At 43.2% G+C, this 23138-nt stretch overlaps 1 protein-coding gene across 1 annotated transcript in view; it reads left to right on the forward strand.

The window, feature by feature from the left end:
• The window catches only part of EIF2AK4 (eukaryotic translation initiation factor 2 alpha kinase 4), a 396156-nt gene that overhangs the window by 93076 nt on the left and 279942 nt on the right, over positions 1 to 23138 (forward strand). Inside the window, exons 12-14 of the mRNA XM_053697714.1 lie at positions 10821 to 11251; positions 11444 to 11507; positions 13337 to 13426. Coding sequence (XP_053553689.1) covers positions 10821 to 11251; positions 11444 to 11507; positions 13337 to 13426 — 585 coding nt within the window. The remainder of the gene's footprint in view (positions 1 to 10820; positions 11252 to 11443; positions 11508 to 13336; positions 13427 to 23138) is intronic.

A 23138-nucleotide genomic window follows, 5' to 3' on the forward strand; every position in this document is an offset into this window, starting at 1 on the left:
CTTCATTCCTTACTGTTTGGAATACAACACCTGGCCACCAGGAGGAGGCAAAGACACCCCAGCCAAAAGCTTAAATATCCCTCCCACTTCCTCATTCCCCAGTCATTCTTTGCCTTTCGTCAGGTTTAGGAGGTGGCAGAGAAGTGTCAGAAGATTCGGAGAGTCCTGAAAAAGAGCATCTGCCCTTCGAGATAGGACTGGAGTTTTAAGTAGTCATGTCAACCTCTCAGTGAGAGTATTGATGAAAGTTAGCCTGGAGATGCAGGTAAAGTTTTTCTGCTAAACCATCCAGACTACTGCTAACAGCTCCTAAGCAATCAGTGTTGAAGAGTTTCACTGCCTGTTTTCTCTCACTCAAGTCTATGTCAGGAGCGCTGCTATAAGACTGTTACACTTGAGAGGCTGTGTTCTGTTTCACAGCATGGATCCTGGAGGTAAGATCGTTTCAATTTTTACACATAAAACGCTATAACAGGGTGGCTTGATAGGATCCAGGGTTAATATCCTCTGAAGGGGGTTTATTGAGCAGTTGGGGTTAATAAATCAGTGTATTAATTATTTACATGCTGCTTTGTGTGATTTTTTTTTTTTCCTGGCTGATAGACTGTGTGTTTTTGGCTGGTACAAACAGGTTTCACTTTTAAGTTTCACTTTCGTTTTTGAAAGATTTGCACAGCTCCTATTACTTGAAGTACTGTCTTGCACTCGATGTGACCGAGTGTGGTCTATGTTCATTTCCTCCATTCCGGCTGAGACTGGAACCTGAGAGCGTTTCCGCTGTTTATTGTCTGGGTCTAGGAGGTGGTGAGTGCCCCAGCCATTGAGAGTATAAAGGTGCAGTTTTCTATAATAATAAACGTTTTTATTAGTGTCCTTCTGTGGGTATAACCTGAGCTATGGAGGACTCTGACATGTTAGAAGGTACTCCTTCTGTACTAAATCATACCTGTTTATATTGGGAGGAGGCCGTGGTTTTCCCGCCCACTCAATTATGTTCCACATGCCTTAACACAATTATAAAGTCTAATAAGGGAGACAAGCCTGCTAAGGCTCTTAGTCCCTCTGAGTCGTCTACTTCTCAGGACTCGGCGTCCCGTGAGATTACTACCCTTGCTACATTATCCACTCCACACTTCCCCATAGCACACCTAATCCTCCATCCGGAGGGGCCTGCTTCCTGCGCAGTTACAAAAGGCAGTGTCTGCGGCCCTCAGTGCATTACCTCGCTCTAGCAAACACAAGAGAAAAGTTAAACATAGCTTTCCTGACCCGTGTCATCTAAATATTTATCGGATTTAGCTATTATGTCCCAGTTATTCGATGATGAGTTAACCTCTGTAGCTTCAGAGGGTGAACTTTCTGGGTCAGAGTCCTTAGCGTATAAGCCTCCTGCTACGTCCTTTAGATTTAAAATTGAGCACTTGCGTTTTTTATTAAAGGAGGTTCTGTCTACGTTAGAGGTTCCAGAGGCTGCTCTGCCTGAAGAACCTATGATGCCTAAATTAAACAGAGTTTACAAAGACAGGAAAGTTCCTTTGACTTTTCCTGTGCCGGTTAAGAATGCGAACATTATTAAGAACGAATGGGAAAGAATTGGTTCTTCCTTTTCCCCCTCGTCTACTTATAAAAAGTTGTTCCCAGTCCCAGACTCTCAACTGGATTTGTAGGGCTCCATTCCTAAGGTGCATGGTGCTATCTCTACGCTTGCTAAACGTACTATTATACCTCTTGAGGATAGTTCTTCATTCAGAGAGCCGATGGATAAGAAAATGGAAACCTTTCTGAGAAAGATGTTTCAACATACAGGATTTTTGTTTCAACAGGCGGCTGCAGTTGCCGTGGTTGCCAGAGCGGCTACCTACTGGTGCGACTCTTTGTCGGAACTCATTGAGGTGAATTCTCCCCTTGAGGATAGTCGAGACAGAATTAAAGCTCTGAGAATGCTAATTCTTTTATCTGTGATGCGAACATGCATATTATTTGCCTAAATGCAAAGGCCTCTGGCTTTGCGGTCCCAGCCCGCCATGCGCTCTGGTTGAAGTCTTGGTCTGCGGATGTGACTTCTAAGTCCAGACTCCTTTCTCTTCAAGGGAAAGATTTTATTTGGTCTAGGCCCGGACTATATTATTTCTTCGATTACCGGAGGCAAGGGTGCCTTCCTACCGCAAGATAAGAACAAGTAGTCTAAGGGACGACTATCTTTTAATTTTTCGACAAATCCCAACGACAACAATCCTCCTCCAATCCCGAGAAACTCAAAAGTACTTGGAAGCCGGCTCAGTCCTGGAATAAATCCAAACAGAATAAGAAGCCTGCCGAAAACAAATCAGCATGAAGGGGCGGGCCCCAATCCGGGATCAGATCGTGTAGGGGGCAGACTGTCTGTCTGTCTTTTTTCAGACGCCTGGTTCAAGGATGTAAAGGATCTGTGGGTCCTGGAGGTGGTATCTCAGGGATACAAGATCGGCTTCAAATCTCGGATACCTTCTCTCGAATCTGTCTACCAGACCAGAAAAGAGGGATTCTTTTCTAGGATGTGTTCGGGATCTATCCTCCTTAGGAGTTGTTGTCCTGCTGCCTATCGAAGAAAGTGGTTTGGGGTTTTATTCAAACCTTTTTTTGTGGTCCCAAAGAAGGAGGGAACTTTCTGCCCAATTCTGAACCTAAAGTGCTTAAACAAATTTCTCAGTGTCCATTCCTTCAAAATGGAGACGATAAGGTCCATCCTTCCTTTAATTCAGGAAGGGCCAGTTTATGACCACTATAGATCTGAAGGACGCTTACCTTCATGTTCCAATCCACAGGTAACACTTTCAGTTCCTGAGGTTTGCATTCCTGGACCAGCAATTCCAGTTTATTGCCCTTCCGTTTGGCCTAGCAACTGCTCCAAGAATCTTTATGAAGGTTCTGGGGGTTCTTCTAGCCGTTGCAAGACCTGGGGGTATTGCAGTAGCTCAATACTTGGACGATATTCTGGTGCAAGCACCATCCTTTCGTCTTGCGGAAGAATTCTCAGAGTCCCTTCTCAGTCTTCTTTGATCACATGCAAAGAAGCGAAACAGGAGCAGCCCGACTCAAGTGAAGATAATTTAATGTGAGGTGAGTTCATACAGCAAAATGAATACTCACTAGCGTTAAAATAAATATTCAGCATATATAGTAAAAACAATCCCTCCGGTATGGTCCGTATTTGCATGCCCCAACGCTTCTGCCACCTCGGTCGATAGCAACCAAGTCTGGATTAATAATGCCAGGGGTTGCTGGAAACAGAACCAAAAAGGTTGAAACAAAAAGTCTCTACTTAAGTTTCGTCTGAGAACGCTCAGAATTTTTCAAGAGTTAATAATCTGTCATGCACAGGCTCAGCTCAGCTTATAAATTAGCCTGTACCATGCTAAAGTTTATGACTGACCAATAGTATGCTGTGACACGTAGGCACAAGACTGCTATTTAGACATGCAGAAAATACACACTTGATGTTTGACAGTATATGACATATTCACTATGAAAAAATCAAAAATAATTTCTTGTTAAAATGACATTCCATAGTTATATAAATAAAGTTAAAAGTTAAAAATTAATCCACCACAATAACATATTTAAAAACAAGTTAAATAGCTTAAATAAAACCATATAAACATATGTCACATGCAGAATCAGGTGCTCTCAAATTTCTGTTATTGGTGGTGTATGACCTCTGTCAGCATGATTGAGAATGTTAAAAATAAGTAAAAACATATGTATATGTGTCAATGATAGGACCCTTGCCTCATATCAAGAACAATTAAAGAATTGCTGACATTGATAAAAAAAAACGAACAATAGTGATAATATTTCTTTTGCAAGATGTACCGAGTCCACAGATTCATCCTAACTTGTGGGATATTGTCCTTCCTGACAGGAAGTAGCAAAGAGAGCACCACAGCAGAGCTGTCTATATAGCTCCCCCTTAACTCCACCCCCCAGTCATTCTCTTTGCTGGCTCTAAGCAGGGTAAAGAGAAGAGGTGTTAAACTGTTAGATTTATTTTATCTTCAATCAAGTGTTTGTTATTTTTAAATGGTACCGGTGTTGTACTATTTACTCTCAGGCAGGACATAGATGAAGATTTCTGCCTGGAGGATGATGATCTTAGCATTTGTAACTAAGGTCCACTACTGTTCCCACAGAAGCTGAGGAGTACAGGAAAACTTCAGTGTGAGGAACGATTCAGCCCCTTTTTTTCTGCAGAGACTTGGATAACTAAAGAAAGGCTGAAAGTATCCCCATTAGGGGAAGGGTAAGCAGTAATCCTAGTGTTAGAAGGGTATTACTAGCTTGCATATAGGGCTAATTTTATGGGCACTCAGTTTGTATGTTATATTAGGAACAAACGTTTGTGTGTCTGGGAGTACTATGTTTATTTTATTTGGGACTTCTGTTTGGAGGGTTCACTTGGCTTATTTGGTTTTTTTTATAACCCACATGGCTCAAGGTTTGTTTTGTAACTTTCTGTGTAGGCCCCAGCAACATCGGGTAGAGAAGGGCAGGGCCTATTTTCGCGCCTCAGTTGCGCATTTATTTTGCATAGGCAAGCAGCAAGCCACAACAGAAGGGTCCTGGAGCACTTCTAAGGGCCTAATCGAAGCTTCATTTCCACATTTTTGATCCTTGAGGGCAGGTAGGCGCCACAGCAGAGCTGTGGCAGGGTACTGACAATGGTTTTACCGGGTTTTTAACTCTTTTGAATCCGGTTTTATCATTTAAGGGTTAATTGCCTTAATATTTGTGGTGCAATCTTACTAAAGCTTGAGAGGTATACTGTACAAATTTCGGAGTTATTTTAAGCAGTTTTGCAGTTTGTGTATGCTTTTTTTCTCTTAAAGGCACAGTACCGTTTTTGCAAATTGTATTTTTTTCATTAAATAAAGTGTTTTCCAAGCTTGCTTGCCTCATTACTAGCCTGTTAAACATGTCTGACATTGAGGAAACTCATTGTTCAATTTGTTTAGAAGCCATTGTGGAACCCCTTCTTAGAATGTGTCCCACTTGTACTGATATGTCTATAAATTGCAAACAGTATATTTTGACTTATAAAAGTTTGGTATTAGATGATTCTCAGACAGAAGGAAATCAGGTTTTGCCATTTTAGAGCGTTATGGCTTAAGTCCTGGTCGGCCGATGTGTCATCTAAATCTAAGCTTTTGACCATCCCTTTCAAAGGTAAGACCTTATTCGGGCCTGCACTGAAAGAGATCATTTCAGACATCACTGGAGGAATGGGCCATGCCCTCCCTCAAGATAAGTCAAATAAGAAAAGGACCAAACAAAATAATTTTTGTTCCTTTCGAAACTTCAAGGGTGGTCCTGCTTCCTCTTCCGAGACTGCAAAGCAAGAGGGGAACTTTGCTCAATCCATGCCAACCTGGAGACCTAACCAGGCTTGGAGCAAGGGTAAACAGGCCAAAAATCCTGCTGCTGCCACTAAGACAGCATGAAGGGGTAGCCCCGATCCGGGACCGGATCTAGTAGGGGGCAGACTCTCTCTTTGCTCAGGCCTGGGCAAGAGACGTTCAGGACTCCTGGGCCGTAGAAATTGAAACCCAGGGGTATCTCCTAGATTTCAAAGATTCTCCTCCAAGGGGGAGATTCCATCTTTCTCAATTGTCTGTAAACCAGACAAAAAGAGAGGCGTTCTTACGCTGTGTAGAAGACCTTTTTACCATGGGAGTGATCTGCCCAGTTCCAAAAGCAGAACAGGGGCAAGGTTTCTACTCCAATCTATTTGTGGTTCCCAAAAAAGAGGGAACCTTCAGACCAATTCTAGATCTCAAGATCCTAAACCAATTCCTAAGAGTTCCATCCTTCAAGATGGAGACCATTCGGACTATTTTACCAATGATCCAGGAGGGTCAATATATGACTACCGTGGATCTAAAGGATGCGTATCTACACATTCCTATCCACAAAGATCATCACCAGTTCCTCAGGTTTGCCTTTCTGGACAGGCATTACCAGTTTGTGGCTCTTCCCTTCGGGTTGGCCACGGCGCCAAGAATCTTAACAAAGGTGCTAGGATCCCTTCTGGCGATCCTAAGGCCGCGGGGCATAGCAGTGGCGCCTTATCTAGACATCTTAATTCAAGCGTCGACTTTCCAACTTGCCATGGGACTTCTGTTTGGAGGGTTCACTTGGCTTATTTGGTTTTTTTTATAACCCACATGGCTCAAGGTTTGTTTTGTAACTTTCTGTGTAGGCCCCAGCAACATCGGGTAGAGAAGGGCAGGGCCTATTTTCGCGCCTCAGTTGCGCATTTATTTTGCATAGGCAAGCAGCAAGCCACAACAGAAGGGTCCTGGAGCACTTCTAAGGGCCTAATCGAAGCTTCATTTCCACATTTTTGATCCTTGAGGGCAGGTAGGCGCCACAGCAGAGCTGTGGCAGGGTACTGACAATGGTTTTACCGGGTTTTTAACTCTTTTGAATCCGGTTTTATCATTTAAGGGTTAATTGCCTTAATATTTGTGGTGCAATCTTACTAAAGCTTGAGAGGTATACTGTACAAATTTCGGAGTTATTTTAAGCAGTTTTGCAGTTTGTGTATGCTTTTTTTCTCTTAAAGGCACAGTACCGTTTTTGCAAATTGTATTTTTTTCATTAAATAAAGTGTTTTCCAAGCTTGCTTGCCTCATTACTAGCCTGTTAAACATGTCTGACATTGAGGAAACTCATTGTTCAATTTGTTTAGAAGCCATTGTGGAACCCCTTCTTAGAATGTGTCCCACTTGTACTGATATGTCTATAAATTGCAAACAGTATATTTTGACTTATAAAAGTTTGGTATTAGATGATTCTCAGACAGAAGGAAATCAGGTTTTGCCATTTTAGAGCGTTATGGCTTAAGTCCTGGTCGGCCGATGTGTCATCTAAATCTAAGCTTTTGACCATCCCTTTCAAAGGTAAGACCTTATTCGGGCCTGCACTGAAAGAGATCATTTCAGACATCACTGGAGGAATGGGTCATGCCCTCCCTCAAGATAAGTCAAATAAGAAAAGGACCAAACAAAATAATTTTTGTTCCTTTCGAAACTTCAAGGGTGGTCCTGCTTCCTCTTCCGAGACTGCAAAGCAAGAGGGGAACTTTGCTCAATCCATGCCAACCTGGAGACCTAACCAGGCTTGGAGCAAGGGTAAACAGGCCAAAAATCCTGCTGCTGCCACTAAGACAGCATGAAGGGGTAGCCCCCGATCCGGGACCGGATCTAGTAGGGGGCAGAATCTCTCTTTGCTCAGGCCTGGGCAAGAGACGTTCAGGACTCCTGGGCCGTAGAAATTGTAACCCAGGGGTATCTCCTAGATTTCAAAGATTCTCCTCCAAGGGGGAGATTCCATCTTTCTCAATTGTCTGTAAACCAGACAAAAAGAGAGGCGTTCTTACGCTGTGTAGAAGACCTTTTTACCATGGGAGTGATCTGCCCAGTTCCAAAAGCAGAACAGGGGCAAGGTTTCTACTCCAATCTGTTTGTGGTTCCCAAAAAAGAGGGAACCTTCAGACCAATTCTAGATCTCAAGATCCTAAACCAATTCCTAAGAGTTCCATCCTTCAAGATGGAGACCATTCGGACTATTTTACCAATGATCCAGGAGGGTCAATATATGACTACCGTGGATCTAAAGGATGCGTATCTACACATTCCTATCCACAAAGATCATCACCAGTTCCTCAGGTTTGCCTTTCTGGACAGGCATTACCAGTTTGTGGCTCTTCCCTTCGGGTTGGCCACTGCGCCAAGAATCTTAACAAAGGTGCTAGGATCCCTTCTGGCGATCCTAAGGCCGCGGGGCATAGCAGTGGCGCCTTATCTAGACATCTTAATTCAAGCGTCGACTTTCCAACTTGCCATGTCTCACACGGACTTAGTATTGGCCTTTCTAAGATCTCATGGGTGGAAGGTGAACATGAAAAAGAGTTCCCTTATTCCTCTCACAAGAGTTCCATTCCTGGGAACTCAGATTCGGTGGACATGAAAATTTTTCTGACGGAGGTCAAGAAATCAAAGATTTTAACCACCTGCCGAGCTCTTCATTCCATTCCTCGGCCGTCAGTGGCTCAGTGTATGGAGGTAATCGTACTTATGGTAGCGGCAATGGACATAGTTCCGTTTGCTCGCTTGCATCTCAGACCACTGCAACTATGCATGTTCAAACAGTGGAATGGGGATTATGCAGATTTATCTCCTCGGATAAATCTGGATCAAGAGACCAGAGACTCTTCTTTGGTGGTTGTCACAGGATCACCTGTCCAGGGGAATGTGTTTCCGCAGGCCAGCGTGGGTTATTGTGACGACGGACGCCAGCCTCCTGAGCTGGGGTGCAGTCTGCAATTCCCTGAAAGCACAGGGTTTGTGGACTCAGGAGGCGGCCCTCCTACTGATAAATATTCTGGAATTAAGAGCGATATTCAATGCTCTTCAGGCGTGGCCTCAGCTGGCTTCGGCCAGATTCATCAGGTTTCAGTCGGACAACATCACGACTGTAGCTTATATCAATCATCAGGGGGGAACAGTTTATCAGATTCCAATCAAACAATATAACCTTGTTGGCTTACATCAACCATCAGGAGGGAACAAGAAGCGATGGGGATTAAGGAAGTATCTCAGATTCTGGAGTGGGCAGAGGCCCACAGCTGTTCACTGTCAGCAATCCACATTCCGGGTGTGGACAACTGGGAGGCAGATTTTCTCAGCAGGCAATCCTTCCATCTAGGGCAATGGTCTCTCCATCCCGAGGTGTTTGCAGAGATATGCAGCAAGTGTGGGACGACAGAGATGGACCTCATGACGTCCCGTCTCAATACCCAGCTACCCAGGGTACGGGTCGAAGTTGAGGGATCCCTAAGCGGATCTAATAGATGCACTAGCAGTGCCCTGGAGGTTCAAACTCGTATATCTTTTCCCTCCATTACCACTTCTTCCTCGAGTGGTGGCCTGCATCAAGCAGGAGCCGGTATCAGTAATCCTTATTGCTCCATCATGGCCGTGAAGGACATGGTTTGTGGATCTAGTGGGGAAGTCCTCATCTCCTCCGTGGAAGTTACCTTGTCGCAGAGACCTGCTGATACAAGGTCCATTTGTTCATCAAAATCTAAATTATTTGAGGATGACTGTGTGAAGATTAAACGCTTAGTCTTAGCCAGGAGAGGTTTCTCTGAGAGTGTCATTGATACTTTTATTCAAGCTCGTAAACCAGTTACTCAGCTTATCTAACACAAGGTGTGGAGGACCTACATATTCTGGTGTAAAGAGCGTGTTTTTTCCTGGCACAGAGTTAAGGTTGCCAGGATCTTATCTTTTCTCCAGGATGGACTGGAAAAGGGCCTTCTGCTAGTTCCCAGAGGGAGAGACTGGCTGAGCTTCCAGACGTGCAGTCCTTTAAGGCTCTGATTAGGATCAGACCTGTGTTTAGATCTGGGGCTCCTTCTTGGAGCCTAAATCTTGTTCTTTGGGTTTTGCAACCGGTTCCGTTTGTGCCTCTGCATTCTGTTGACATTAAATTGTTATCTTGGAAGGTTCTCTTTTTATTGGCTATTGCCTCTGCGCGCAGAGTTTCTGAGATCTCTGCTTTGCAATGTGAGCCCCCTTATCTGATTTTTCATGCAGGTAAGGCATTTTACATACTAAATTAGGTTTTCTTCCTAAGGTTGTCAGATCACAACATCAATCAGAAGATTGTGGTTCCTTCCTTGTGTCCTAATCCTTCTTCATCAAAAGAACGCTTACTTCACAATTTGGATGTGGTTCGCGCCTTGAAGTTCTATCTTTAGGCTACTAAGGAGTTTAGACAATCTTCCTCTTTGTTTGTTTGTTGTCTATTCGGGGAAGCGTAAGGGGCAGAAGGCTACTTAGACTTTCCCATCTTTTTGGTTAAGGAGTGTCATCCTATTAGCTTACGAGACAGCGGGACATCTTCCTCCTGAGAGGATAACGGCTCATTCCACTAGAGCAGTTGCTTCCTCTTGGGCCTTTAAGAACGAGGCCTCTATGGATCAGATTTGTAAGGCGCTACCTAATCCTCCTTACATACTTTTTCAAAATTTTACACGTTTGATGTTTTTGCTTCGGCTGAAGCAGCTTTCAGGTGAAAAGTTTTGCAGGCTGTGGTGCCCTCAGAATAGGGTCCGCCTTTTCCTCTTTGTTCCCTCCCATTATTCATTCAGTGTCCTCTGGAGCTTTGGTATAGTTTTCTCAACAGTAAGGAATGAAGCCGTGGACTCTCCCTATCTTAGGAAGGAAAACATAATTTATGCTTACCGTTTTTTTCTTGTCTGTTGGCGGTCCCCTATTTATTTTATTCTTCTGGCACCATTTATACCTAATGTTTCTCCTACTTTTCCTTGTACCCTCAGCAGAATGACTGGGGTAATGAGGAAGTGGGAGGGATATTTAAGCCTTTGGATGGGGTGTCTTTGCCGCCTCCTGGTGGCCAACATTAAGGAATGAAGCCGTGGACTCTCCCTATCCGGAAGGAAAGGAATTTATCTGGTAAGCATAAATTGTTTTTTTTCTGTGCAGAAGATGCCAGGGACTATAAAAAAGCTGCCAAGATGGGTCTGTTCATTACTGATCTAAGATTTAAATATCTATGACAACCCGTAATGCAAATCGCATTGTAATTACTTATTCTAGAGGTTGTCTGTCTGTTCTCAATTCACTTGTTTAGTGATTTCTCATTGTACACTGTTGTGGAATATACCAAAGATTTACAAATAAAAGGTAATCTATCTAATTTTTTGGATATCACTATGTACAAAACTATTTTCTATGGTATTCCTTTGATTTTAGGTTCAGAACAATCTAGATGGCTGCTATTATGCAGTAAAGAGGGTGCAAATTAATCCAGCGAGCAAACAGTTCAGAAGAATTAAAGGTGAAGTGACATTGTTATCTCGGCTCAATCATGAAAACATTGTAAGATACTACAATGCTTGGATTGAAAAACAAGAGCATCCCTCTTCTGTGACCCCAAAACCTGAAGCTGTAGAAGAAGAAAAAAGAGTGGTGGCAAAGCCAGAGCAGATTGTAAAGAATGACCTGGGTTTGTTAGATGATATAGAGGCCAATGCACCTGCCCCCATCATGACAAGTTCTGTTGAGTGGAGCACATCTTGTGAAAGATCATCCAGTGCACATTGTAGCAGTGGTGATCAGGATTCAAGTGATGAAGATGATGAGGATGACGACGATGAGGAGGGAGTCTTTTCACCATCATTTCTGTAAGTATCTCTTTCAGTTAGCATTTTATTTCTGATCATTCTAGTTGGCTGGGTCATCTTTTTTTTTTAAATTGTGTCACTGTAATTGTAAATGGACATATGGGAGTGTAGGTTTGCACAGGTGACACAATAATGTACCTTGCTTTTTTTATTTTGTAGTCAATCTTAATTTTTGTTGCTTGCTTTTTACAGGCCAGGAATGGACTCTGACAGTGAGATAATTTTTGAAAATGAAGATGAGAACAGTCCTGTACAGGTAAATGCTACATTTAAAGGGACAGTCAACACCCGACACAACTTAAAGGGACAGTAAAGGTTCAGAATAATGTTATATAATTCTGCACACAGTCTGGTCTAGTAGCGGGAGCGAGCTACATTTATTCCAATAGCGCGACTGGATGTGCTGTGACTAGCCAGCAAGCCCGCAAAGCGCTTTGGATATCCAAGACCCGCTCAGTAGATCATGGAGCGGAGTCCAACCTTACACAGCAAAATTGGGAAATACTTTTAATTTTCAAAGTTACCGCTTAAATAATGTTATATAATTCTGCACTGTGTGCAGAATAATATAACATTCTGAACCGTTACTTTCCCTTTAATCCCATACCTTAGATCAACAAAAGAAGATGCGCCTGCACTACATCCCGTTTTCAATACCTCTAACGTTATATGTATAATCGTCCAAAGCACATACAATTTTCTCCTGTAGATATGGCCACCAAACTCCCCCACCTTTACGTAGTAAGTTTCATTTTAAAGGCATCCGCCAATCAGAATCCAATCCTCGGTTTGATTCTTTACACGCGTTTACAGTGATTTTGCAGCTGCACTTTCTATTTCTGCTTGCGAGCGGACATAAATTATAATGGGCATGCGCATTAGCAAAGGAACAGCGTCACCGTGAACGAGCATGGAATTCAATAGAGAAGGGGACGGAGGAGGAGAGGGAGGAGTTTGGCGGCCATATCTACAAAGATAATACTTAATAAGTTGTGTCGGGTGTTGACTGTCCCTTTAAAGGACCATTCAATGCAGTAGAATTGCATAATTAACATGTGCATAATAAAAAGATAATGATTTAACACCTACTCTGAATTTCAAATAAGCAGTCATTTTTTTTTTCTGACAAATTTAAATTTTCTCAAATTTTATGGCCCCTTGTATCATGTGACAGACATCAGCCAATCACAAACTAGTATACGTATACCCTGTGAGCTTGTGCACATGCTCAGTAGGATCCTATTCCCCAGAAAGTTTGAATATAAAAAACTTTGCAAAATTTGATAATGGAAATAAATTGGAAAGTGTTTAAAACTGCATGATCTTTCTGATTTATAAAATTTTATTTTGACTTGAGTGTCCCTTTTAATAATATAGAGTTTCAGCTAAAAACAGTGAGATTTGGCATTGGCACTCTAATCATGTAAATTGAGTGTATTTATTCCATAATAATAATAAACTTAATAATGATATTATAATCTTGAAGTCAGTGTAATTATAGTATGGATTAATACTCTTGCTATAATTTATTCATTGGTACAAATATATGGTGATAGGATATAATTTATTGTAAAATAGACATTAATGGAATATAACTTGATGATGTTTCGATCTGTTGTTGCTCGTTCAGCTGCTGGAATTTATGCCATGAGCGGCTTTGTTAATATGTTCAACTTTCTGCTTATTTTTGTGTTTCTTTTCTCTGTTGATAAAAATGAAATAAAAATTAGAAAATGAAAAGATTATAGCAAATAGCTTATTTTATTAGGTTGGTTTATGTAGAGGGAATAACTATCTGTTTCCAATCTCTAAATCAGCCAGATAATGCACACTTTAGCTTATAGCCTATTGTATACCGGATGAGGAAAACCAGATTTAACCACTTTCTTACAATCGACTCCTTATTTTTATTGTACACATCAAATGAAATCCAGCACTAAGGTACTTGAATGCACCTATATTGAAAAAGGGAATTTAACTTATACTTGAGAAACTTTTTTTTTTTTTTTTTTAACCTTTTTAAGAGTGTCATCTATTAAGGGAATTACATTTTGATGTTATTAATTGAATCTTCTACTGAAATAGGACGAAGAATGTGACAAAAACAAAGACCAAAAATCCTCCAGTTCTGAAATGGTGACTCTGAATCAGACCGTGCATTACCTATATATTCAGGTAGGACCACGGGAAATAATAATGTAGTACTTGTACCACTGTTATTTATGTACATCTCATCTTAGTTTTTAATAACACCTGGCTTGTCCAGCATAGGGACCAGTGGCCACAATTCTGCCTGCTAAGGCATTTAATCTGGCTGTATACCAAGCTAAATATTAAATGTGTCTGACCAGGGGAAAACATATCAGTCATTTCTTTCATATAGGTTATAAGAGTCCACGATCCATTACTCCTGGAAATTGCTTTTCCTGCCTCTAGGAGGAGGCAAATATTCCCAAACCTCAGAGCTCTATATAAACTCTCCCACCTCTATGGATAATCAGTCTTGTCTTTGCCTCTGCTGGAGGTAGGTGAAAAATGAACATGTGCAAGATTGTTTGCTATTTTATTTTAGGGTTTCCTGGTTAGGACCCTGGAGTTCCCTTCTTCAATACTGACTTAGTCATGAGGGAAATATTTGGAGTATTAGGCATTAAGCTTATCTTTATCCTTTTTATTAAAAAGGATAAAGATATTATTTTCTGTCATTTAGTGCAGGAAACTTCCTTTGCACTTATTTTGTCTTTTTTATTTTAACTCCAGGGCATGCTTAAAACCTTCACTGATAACGTTGTCAGTTCTAGGTTAAAAGCTTTTGAGGTAACTTTATATTTTCCATCTTAATGGGAGGAGAGTCCACTGCTTAATTCATTACTTGTAGGAATTAAGAACCTGGCCACCAGGAGGAGGCAAAGGCTTAAATACCTCCCCCACTCCCCTCATCCCCCAGTCATTCTTTGCCTTTTGTCACAGGAGGTTGGCAAATAAGTGTCGGAGTAGTCTCTTATGGAGGGTAGTACTCTTCGCAATGGGACTGGAGTTTTAAGTAATTCTGTCAGCCTCTCAGTGAGAGCATGGGTGAAAGTTAGAGTCCGGAGATGCAGGGGTAGTTCTTCTGCGAAACCATCCCGACTCATATTAACAGCTCCTTAAGCAATCAACGTTGGTGAGTTTCGCTGCCTGCTTTCTGCACTCAAGTCCATGTCAGGAGCGATGCTACTAACCTGTCACACTTGAAAGGCTGTGTTCCTGTTCCACGGCATAGATTCTGGTAAGATCGTTTCATTTTTTATACATGTGTAATAACGCTAGAAGAAAGGGTCACAGTGTGACTCCTTTTATCTGTATAGAACCAAGGGTAAATATCTCCTGAGGGGGGATTATTGAACAGGGGGGGATAATCTTATTTGTTTATTTGCTTTTATGTGTGAGATGTTATGGGCTCATAGGCTGTTATGAAATATACAGGTTTCACTTTGGAAGCCATGCAGCTTACAAGCTTGGCGTGCTTATCCTCATAGCAGGGACGGTCCTGCATTGAGCACCATATGATTCTTCCCTCTTTCTTTACCGGGTGTCTATCAGAGAGGAGTCCTCACTCTCTGTACTGTCTGGGTCATGGGAGGTGGTGAGTGCCACAGCCATTGAGATATAAAGGTGCAGTTTTTTTTAATAAAATGTTTTATTTTTTTAGTTCTCTAGTTATTGCACTAGCGATGAAGGATTCTGTTACTTAGAGGGCGCGCCCTCTGTTCCTAAAGAGTAATTCCTGTTTATAATGTGAGGCCTTACCACCCCCTCAATTATGTTCCATATGCCTTCATAATATGATAATAGCAAACTTGTTTGATACCACTGAGCCATCCACCTCTGAGGAGTTTTCATCCAGTGAGGTGGGTACCCTACATGCTTATCTCTACACATGCAGTTTCCCGTAGCATTGCTGATCCTCCATCTGGAGGGGGCCATTTTTCACCAGACGTTACTGCGCAGCTCAGATGGCGGTGTCTGCGGTTTTTAATGCTTTACCTCGCCCTGCTAAGTGAAAGGTTATGTATTGCACTCCTTCCCAGAGTACATCAGATAATTTATTGGATTTAACTGATAGGGTTAATAGAAGATGAGACTGCTAATTCTTTTATCTGTGATGCTATTAGGCAGATTATTCGCCTAAATGCTAAGGCTTTAACCTTTTCTGTTCAGGCCCGTCGGACTCTGGCAGAAGTCATGGTCTGCGGATATGACTTCTAAGTCTAGACTTCTTTCCTTCCGCTTTAAGGGAATGATTTTATTTGGTCCAGGCCTGGACTCCATTATCTCAACGGTCATAAGGGGCAAGGGTGCCCTTCTACCGCAAGAGAATATGAACAAGTCTAAGGACAATTTTCATTATTTTCGTTTTGATAAAGCCCATGTCAGCAGTCCTCTGCTAAGCCTGAGCAAACCAATAGCTCTTGGACGCTGGTTCAGTCCTTGAATAAATCCTAGCATAGCAAGAAGCCCGCCAAGTCCAAGTCGGCATGAACGGGCGGTCCCCGGTCCTCTTTTGGATCGTGTAGGGGGGCAAACTGTTGCTCTTTTCCGTCGCTTGGTTCAGTGACGTGCAGGATCCATGGGTCCTGGAGGTCATAGCTCAGGGTCACAAGATAGGTTTCAATTCTCTGCCACCCAAGGACTGTTCAGCCTTTCTGGGGTGCGTACAGGATCTGTTCTCTTAGAAGTTATTGTCCCGGTGCCTATCACAGTGAGAGGTTTGGGATACTATTCAAACCTTTTCGTGGTTCCAAAGGAGGAGGGAACTTTCCATCCGATTTGGAACTGATGTGCTTAAACAAGCTTTTAAATGTCCCTTCGTTCAAGAGGGAGACAATGGGTCCATTCTTCCCCTCGTTCGAGAAGGGCAGTTCATGACCAAGATAGATCTGAAGGATGCTCCCTTCACGTACCAATCCTCAAGGACCACTTTCAGTTCCTAGGGCTTGCGTTCCTGGACCAGCACTTCTAGTTTATTGATCTTCTGTTTGGTCTAGCTGGTATAGTGACAAGCATAAATGCTTTCCAAGTAGTTGACCTGGGGTTGATCCCGACCAACACGGCATTCTCCAATAAGTTTTTTCGGAGAGTGGACCATTCGGAATTTCTCCTGTCTTCTTCGATCCCATGGATGGAAGATAAATCTAGAGAGAGTTTTCTTGTATCGAGTACCAGAGTGGAATTCCCAGGTACTATAATAGTCTTCATAGACATTAATCTGTTTCTAACAGACCAGAGACATTGCAGGCTAGCTTCAACATGTCTTGCCCCCCAGACCTCCTTAAGGCCATCTGTGGCTCGGTGTATGGAGGTGATTGGTCTCATGGTGTCCAGCATGGACATCATTTCCTTGCCAGGTTTCACCTCAGACTATTGCAACTGTGCATGCTGAAGCAGTAGAATGGTGATCATTCAGATCTGTCTCAACAGATCGAGAGAATCACTGTCTAGGGTTTTTGTCCGGATCGCTTGTCCCAAGGGATGTCCGTCTCAAGACCATCCTGGGTGATTGTGACTACGGTTGCGAGTCTGTCTGGAAGGGCCTATGGACTCAGGAGGAAAAGCTCCTTCCCGATCGCATTTTGGATCTTCGGGCAATATACAATGCTCTGAAGGCTTGGCCTCTGCTGGGTTCGTCCGAGTTTATCAGATTCCAATCAGACAATATATCCTCGGTGGCTTACATCAACCATCAGGGGGGAACGAGAAGCTCCCTATCTATGAGGGAAGTATCTCAGATTGTGGAATGGGCGGAGACCCACATTTGTTCGCTGTCAGCGATTCACATTCCGGGTGTGGACAACTGGGAAGCGGATTTCTTCAGCAGACAATACTTTAATCTGGGGGATTGGTCTCTCCATCCCGAGTGTTTGCAGAGATTTGCAAGATCTTACGACGTCTCATTACCTAGTTACCCAGATATGGGTCGAGGTACAGGGATCCTCAGGCGGAGATAACAGATGCATTAGTGGTGCCTTGGAGGTTCAATCCAATTTATCTTTTACGGCCGTTACCACTACTTCTTAGTGTAGTGGCTCGAATCAAGCAGGCGTCAGTGATACCGATTGCTCTGTCTTTGCCGCGAAGGATATGGTTCGTGGACTAGTGGGGATGTTGTTATCTCCTCCATGGAAGTTACCTTGTTGCAGTCCTAGCCAAGAGAGGGTTGTTTGAGAGTGTTATTTTTGTTATTTTTACTCTTATTCAAGCTCGTAGCTGGTTGCTTTTCGCATCTATCATAAGGTGTGGAGGACCTACTTATTCTGTTCTCCAGGATGAACTGGAGAAGGGTTTTTCTACAAGTCCCCTGAGGGGTCAGATTTCGGGCCCTGTCTGTGTTACTGCACAAGAGGTTTGCTGAGCTTCTTGATGTGCAGTCACTTGTTAAGGCTCTGCTAGGATCAGACATGTGGTTAGATCTATTGCTACTCCTTGGAGTTTGAATCTTGTTCTTTAGGTTTTGCATGGGCTCCGTTGGAGCCTATGCATGACGTAGACATTAAACTATGTCTTGAAAGGTTCCTTTCTCCAACATAGGTGTGTCCGGTCCACGGCGTCATCCTTACTTGTGGGATATTCTCTTCCCCAACAGGAAATGGCAAAGAGCCCAGCAAAGCTGGTCACATGATCCCTCCTAGGCTCCGCCTACCCCAGTCATTCTCTTTGCCGTTGTACAGGCAACATCTCCACGGAGATGGCTTAGAGTTTTTTAGTGTTTAACTGTAGTTTTTATTATTCAATCAAGAGTTTGTTATTTTAAAATAGTGCTGGTATGTACTATTTACTCTGAAACAGAAAAGAGATGAAGATTTCTGTTTGTATGAGGAAAATGATTTTAGCAACCGTTACTAAAATCCATGGCTGTTCCACACAGGACTGTTGAGAGGAATTAACTTCAGTTGGGGGAACAGTGAGCAGTCTTTTGCTGCTTGAGGTATGACACATTCTAACAAGACGATGTAATGCTGGAAGCTGTCATTTTCCCTATGGGATCCGGTAAGCCATTTTTATTCAGACAGTAAATAAGGGCTTCACAAGGGATTATTAAGACTGTAGACATTTTCTGGGCTAAATCGATCATATTTACACATATTTAGCCTTGAGGAATCATTTAATCTGGGTATTTTTTGTAAAATAATATCGGCAGGCACTGTTTTTGACACCTTATTCTATAGGGGCTTTCCCTAATCTTAGTCAGAGCCTCATTTTCGCGCCGGTATGGCGCACTTGTTTTTGAGAAAAGCATGACATGCAGCTGCATGTGTGTGGAGCTCTGATACATAGAAAAGTCTTTCTGAAGGCATCATTTGGTATCGTATTCCCCTTTGGGCTTGGTTGGGTCTCAGCAAAGCAGATTCCAGGGACTGTAAAGGGGTTAAATATAAAAACGGCTCCGGTTCCGTTATTTTAAGGGTTAAAGCTTCCAAATTTGGTGTGCAATACTTTTAAGGCTTTAAGACACTGTGGTGAAATTTTGGTGAATTTTGAACAATTCCTTCATACTTTTTCGCAATTGCAGTAATAAAGTGTGTTCAGTTTAAAATTTAAAGTGACAGTAACGATTTTATTTTAAAATGTTTTTTGTGCTTTGTTATCAAGTTTATGCCTGTTTAACATGTCTGAACTACCAGATAGATTGTGTTCTGACTGTGGGGAAGCCAAGGTTCCTTCTCATTTAAATAGATGTGATTTATGTCATAAAAAATCTAGTAAAAATGATGCCCAAGATGATTCCTCAAGTGAGGGGAGTAAGCATGGTACTGCATCATCCCCTCCTTCGTCTACACCAGTCTTGCCCATACAGGAGGCCCCTAGTACATCTAGCGCGCCAATACTCCTTACTATGCAACAATTAACGGCTGTAATGGATAATTCTATCAAAAACATTTTAGCCAATATGCCCACTTATCAGCGAAAGCGCGACTGCTCTGTTTTAGAAAATACTGAAGAGCATGAGGACGCTGATGATATTGTTTCTGAAGGGCCCCTACACCAGTCTGAGGGGGCCAGGGTGGTTTTGTCTGAGGGAGAAATTTCAGATTCAGGAAAAATTTCTCAACAAGCTGAACCTGATGTGATTACTTTTAAATTTAAGTTGGAACATCTCCGCGCTCTGCTTAAGGAGGTGTTATCCAATTTGGATGATTGTGATTATCTGGTCATTCCAGAAACACTATGTAAAATGGACAAGTTCCTAGAGGCCCCGGGGCCCCCCGAAGCTTTTCCTATACCCAAGCGGGTGGCGTACATTGTTAATAAAGAATGGGACAGGCCCGGTATACCTTTCGTACCTCCCCCCATATTTAAAAAATTGTTTCCTATAGTCGACCCCAGAAAGGACTTATGGCAGACAGTCCCCAAGGTCGAGGGGGCGGTTTCTACTCTAAACAAGCGCACCACTATACCCATAGAAGATAGTTGTGCTTTCCAAGATCCTATGGATAAAAAATTAGACCATTAGGCCAAAAATAAACCTAATTTTCGTCCCTTTCGCAGAAACGGACCAGCCCCAAGTGCTACGTCCTCTAAGCAGGAGGGTAATACTTCTCAAGCCACTCCAGCCTGGAGACCAATGCAAGGCTGGAACAAAGGAAAGCAGGCCAAGAAACCTGCCACTGCTCCCAAGACAGCATGAGATGCGGGCCCCCGATCCGGGACCGGATTTGGTGGGGGGCAGACTCTCTCTCTTCACTCAGGCTTGGGCAAGAGATGTTCTGGATCCTTGGGCGCTAGAAATAGTCTCCCAAGGTTATCTTCTGGAAGTGATTCATCCTGTTCCATTAAAAGAACGAGGGATGGGGTTCTACTCCAATCTGTTCATAGTTCCCAAAAAAGAGGGAACGTTCAGACCAATCTTAGATCTCAAGATCCTAAACAAGTTTCTCAAGGTTCCATCGTCCAAAATGGAAACCATTCGAACAATCCTTCCATCCAGGAAGGTCAATTCTTGACCACGGTGGATTTAAAGGATGCGTATTTACATATTCCTGTCCACAAGGAACATCATCGGTTCCTAAGGTTCGCATTCCTGGACAAGCATTACCAGTTCGTGGCGCTTCCTTTCGGATTAGCCACTGCTCCAAGGATTTTCACAAAGGTACTAGGGTCCCTTCTGGCGGTGCTAAGACCAAGGGGCATTGCTGTAGTACCTTACTTGGACGACATTCTGATTCAAGCGTCGTCCCTTCCTCAAGCAAAGGCTCACACGGACATAGTCCTGGCCTTTCTCAGATCTCACGGATGGATAGTGAACGTGGAAAAGAGTTCTCTATCTCCGTCGACAAGAGTTCCCTTCTTGGGAACAATAATAGACTCCTTAGAAATGAGGATTTTTCTGACAGAGACCAGAAAAACAAAACTTCTAACTCTTGTCGGATACTTCATTCCGTTCCTCTTCCTTCCATAGCGCAGTGCATGGAAGTGATAGGTTTGATGGTAGCGGCAATGGACATAGTTCCTTTTGCGCGCATTCATCTAAGACCATTACAACTGTGTATGCTCAGTCAGTGGAATGGGGACTATACAGTCTTGTCTCCGAAGATACAAGTAAATCAGAGGACCAGAGACTCACTCCGTTGGTGGCTGTCCCTGGACAACCTGTCACAAGGGGTGACCTCCCGCAGACCAGAGTGGGTCACGACCGACGCCAGTCTAATGGGCTGGGGCGCGGTCTGGGGATCCCTGAAAGCTCAGGGTCTTTAATCTCGGGAAGAATCTCTTCTACCGATAAATATTCTGGAACTGAGAGCGATATTCAATGCTCTCAAGGCTTGGCCTCAGCTAGCGAGGGCCAAGTTCATACGGTTTCAATCAGACAACATGACGACTGTTGCGTACATCAACCATCAGGGGGGAACAAGGAGTTCCCTGGCGATGGAAGAAGTGACCAAAATCATTCTATGGGCGGAGACTCGCTCCTGCCACCTGTCTGCAATCCACATCCCAGGAGTGGAAAATTGGGAAGCGGATTTTCTGAGTCGTCAGACATTGCATCCGGGGGAGTGGGAACTCCATCCGGAACTCTTTGCCCAAATCACTAAACTGTGGGGCATTCCAGACATGGATCTGATGGCCTCTCGTCAGAACTTCAAGGTTCCTTGCTACGGGTCCAGATCCAGGGATCCCAAGGCGACTCTAGTAGATGCACTAGTAGCACCTTGGACCTTCAAACTAGCTTATGTATTCCCGCCGTTTCCTCTCATCCCCAGGCTGGTAGCCAGGATCAATCAGGAGAGGGCGTCGGTGATCTTGATAGCTCCTGCGTGGCCACGCAGGACTTGGTATGCGGATCTGGTGAATATGTCATCGGCTCCACCATGGAGGCTACCTTTGAGACAAGACCTTCTTGTTCAAGGTCCGTTCGAACATCCGAATCTGGTCCCACTCCAGCTGACTGCTTGGAGATTGAACGCTTGATCTTATCAAAGCGAGGGTTCTCAGATTCTGTTATTGATACTCTTGTTCAGGCCAGAAAGCCTGTAACTAGAAAAATTTACCACAAAATTTGGAAGACATATATCTGTTGGTGTGAATCTAAAGGATTCCCTTGGGACAAGGTTAAGATTCCTAAGATTCTATCCTTCCTTCGAGAAGGATTGGAAAAAGGATTATCTGCTAGTTCCTTGATGGGACAGATTTCTGCCTTGTCTGTGTTACTTCACAAAAAGCTGGCAGCTGTGCCAGATGTTTATGCCTTTGTTCAGGCTCTGGTTAGAATCAAGCCTGTTTACAAACCTTTGACTCCTCCTTGGAGTCTCAACTTAGTTCTTTCAGTTCTTCAGGGGGTTCCGTTTGAACCCTTACATTCCGTTGATATTAAGTTATTATCTTGGAAAGTTTTGTTTTTGGTTGCAATTTCTTCTGCTAGAAGAGTTTCAGAATTATCTGCTCTGCAGTGTTCTCCTCCTTATCTGGTGTTCCATGCAGATAAGGTGGTTTTACGTACCAAAAGTTGTTTCTAACAAAAACATTAACCAGGAGATAGTCGTGCCTTCTCTGTGTCCGAAACCAGTTTCGAAGAAGGAACGTTTGTTGCACAATTTGGATGTTGTTCGCGCTCTAAAATTCTATTTAGATGCTACAAAGGATTTTAGACAAACATCTTCCTTGTTTGTTGTTTATTCTGGTAAAAGGAGAGGTCAAAAAGCAACTTCTACCTCTCTCTCCTTTTGGTTTAAAAGCATCATCAGATTGGCTTACGAGACTGCCGGACGGCAGCCTCCTGAAAGGATCACAGCTCCTTCCACTAGGGCTGTGGCTTCCACATGGGCCTTCAAGAACGAGGCTTCTGTTGATCAGATATGTAGGGCAGCGACTTGGTCTTCACTGCACACTTTTACCAAATTTTACAAGTTTGATACTTTTGCTTCTTCTGAGGCTATTTTTGGGAGAAAGGTTTTGCAAGCCGTGGTGCCTTCCATTTAGGTGACCTGATTTGCTCCCTCCCTTCATCCGTGTCCTAAAGCTTTGGTATTGGTTCCCACAAGTAAGGATGACGCCGTGGACCGGACACACCTATGTTGGAGAAAACAGAATTTATGTTTACCTGATAAATTACTTTCTCCAACGGTGTGTCCGGTCCACGGCCCGCCCTGGTTTTTTAATCAGGTCTGATAATTTATTTTCTTTAACTACAGTCACCACGGTATCATATGGTTTCTCCTATGCAAATATTCCTCCTTAACGTCGGTCGAATGACTGGGGTAGGCGGAGCCTAGGAGGGATCATGTGACCAGCTTTGCTGGGCTCTTTGCCATTTCCTGTTGGGGAAGAGAATATCCCACAAGTAAGGATGACGCCGTGGACCGGACACACCGTTGGAGAAAGTAATTTATCAGGTAAACATAAATTCTGTTTT

Source organism: Bombina bombina, chromosome 1, assembly GCF_027579735.1.
Source record: "Bombina bombina isolate aBomBom1 chromosome 1, aBomBom1.pri, whole genome shotgun sequence".
Taxonomy (NCBI): domain Eukaryota; kingdom Metazoa; phylum Chordata; class Amphibia; order Anura; family Bombinatoridae; genus Bombina; species Bombina bombina.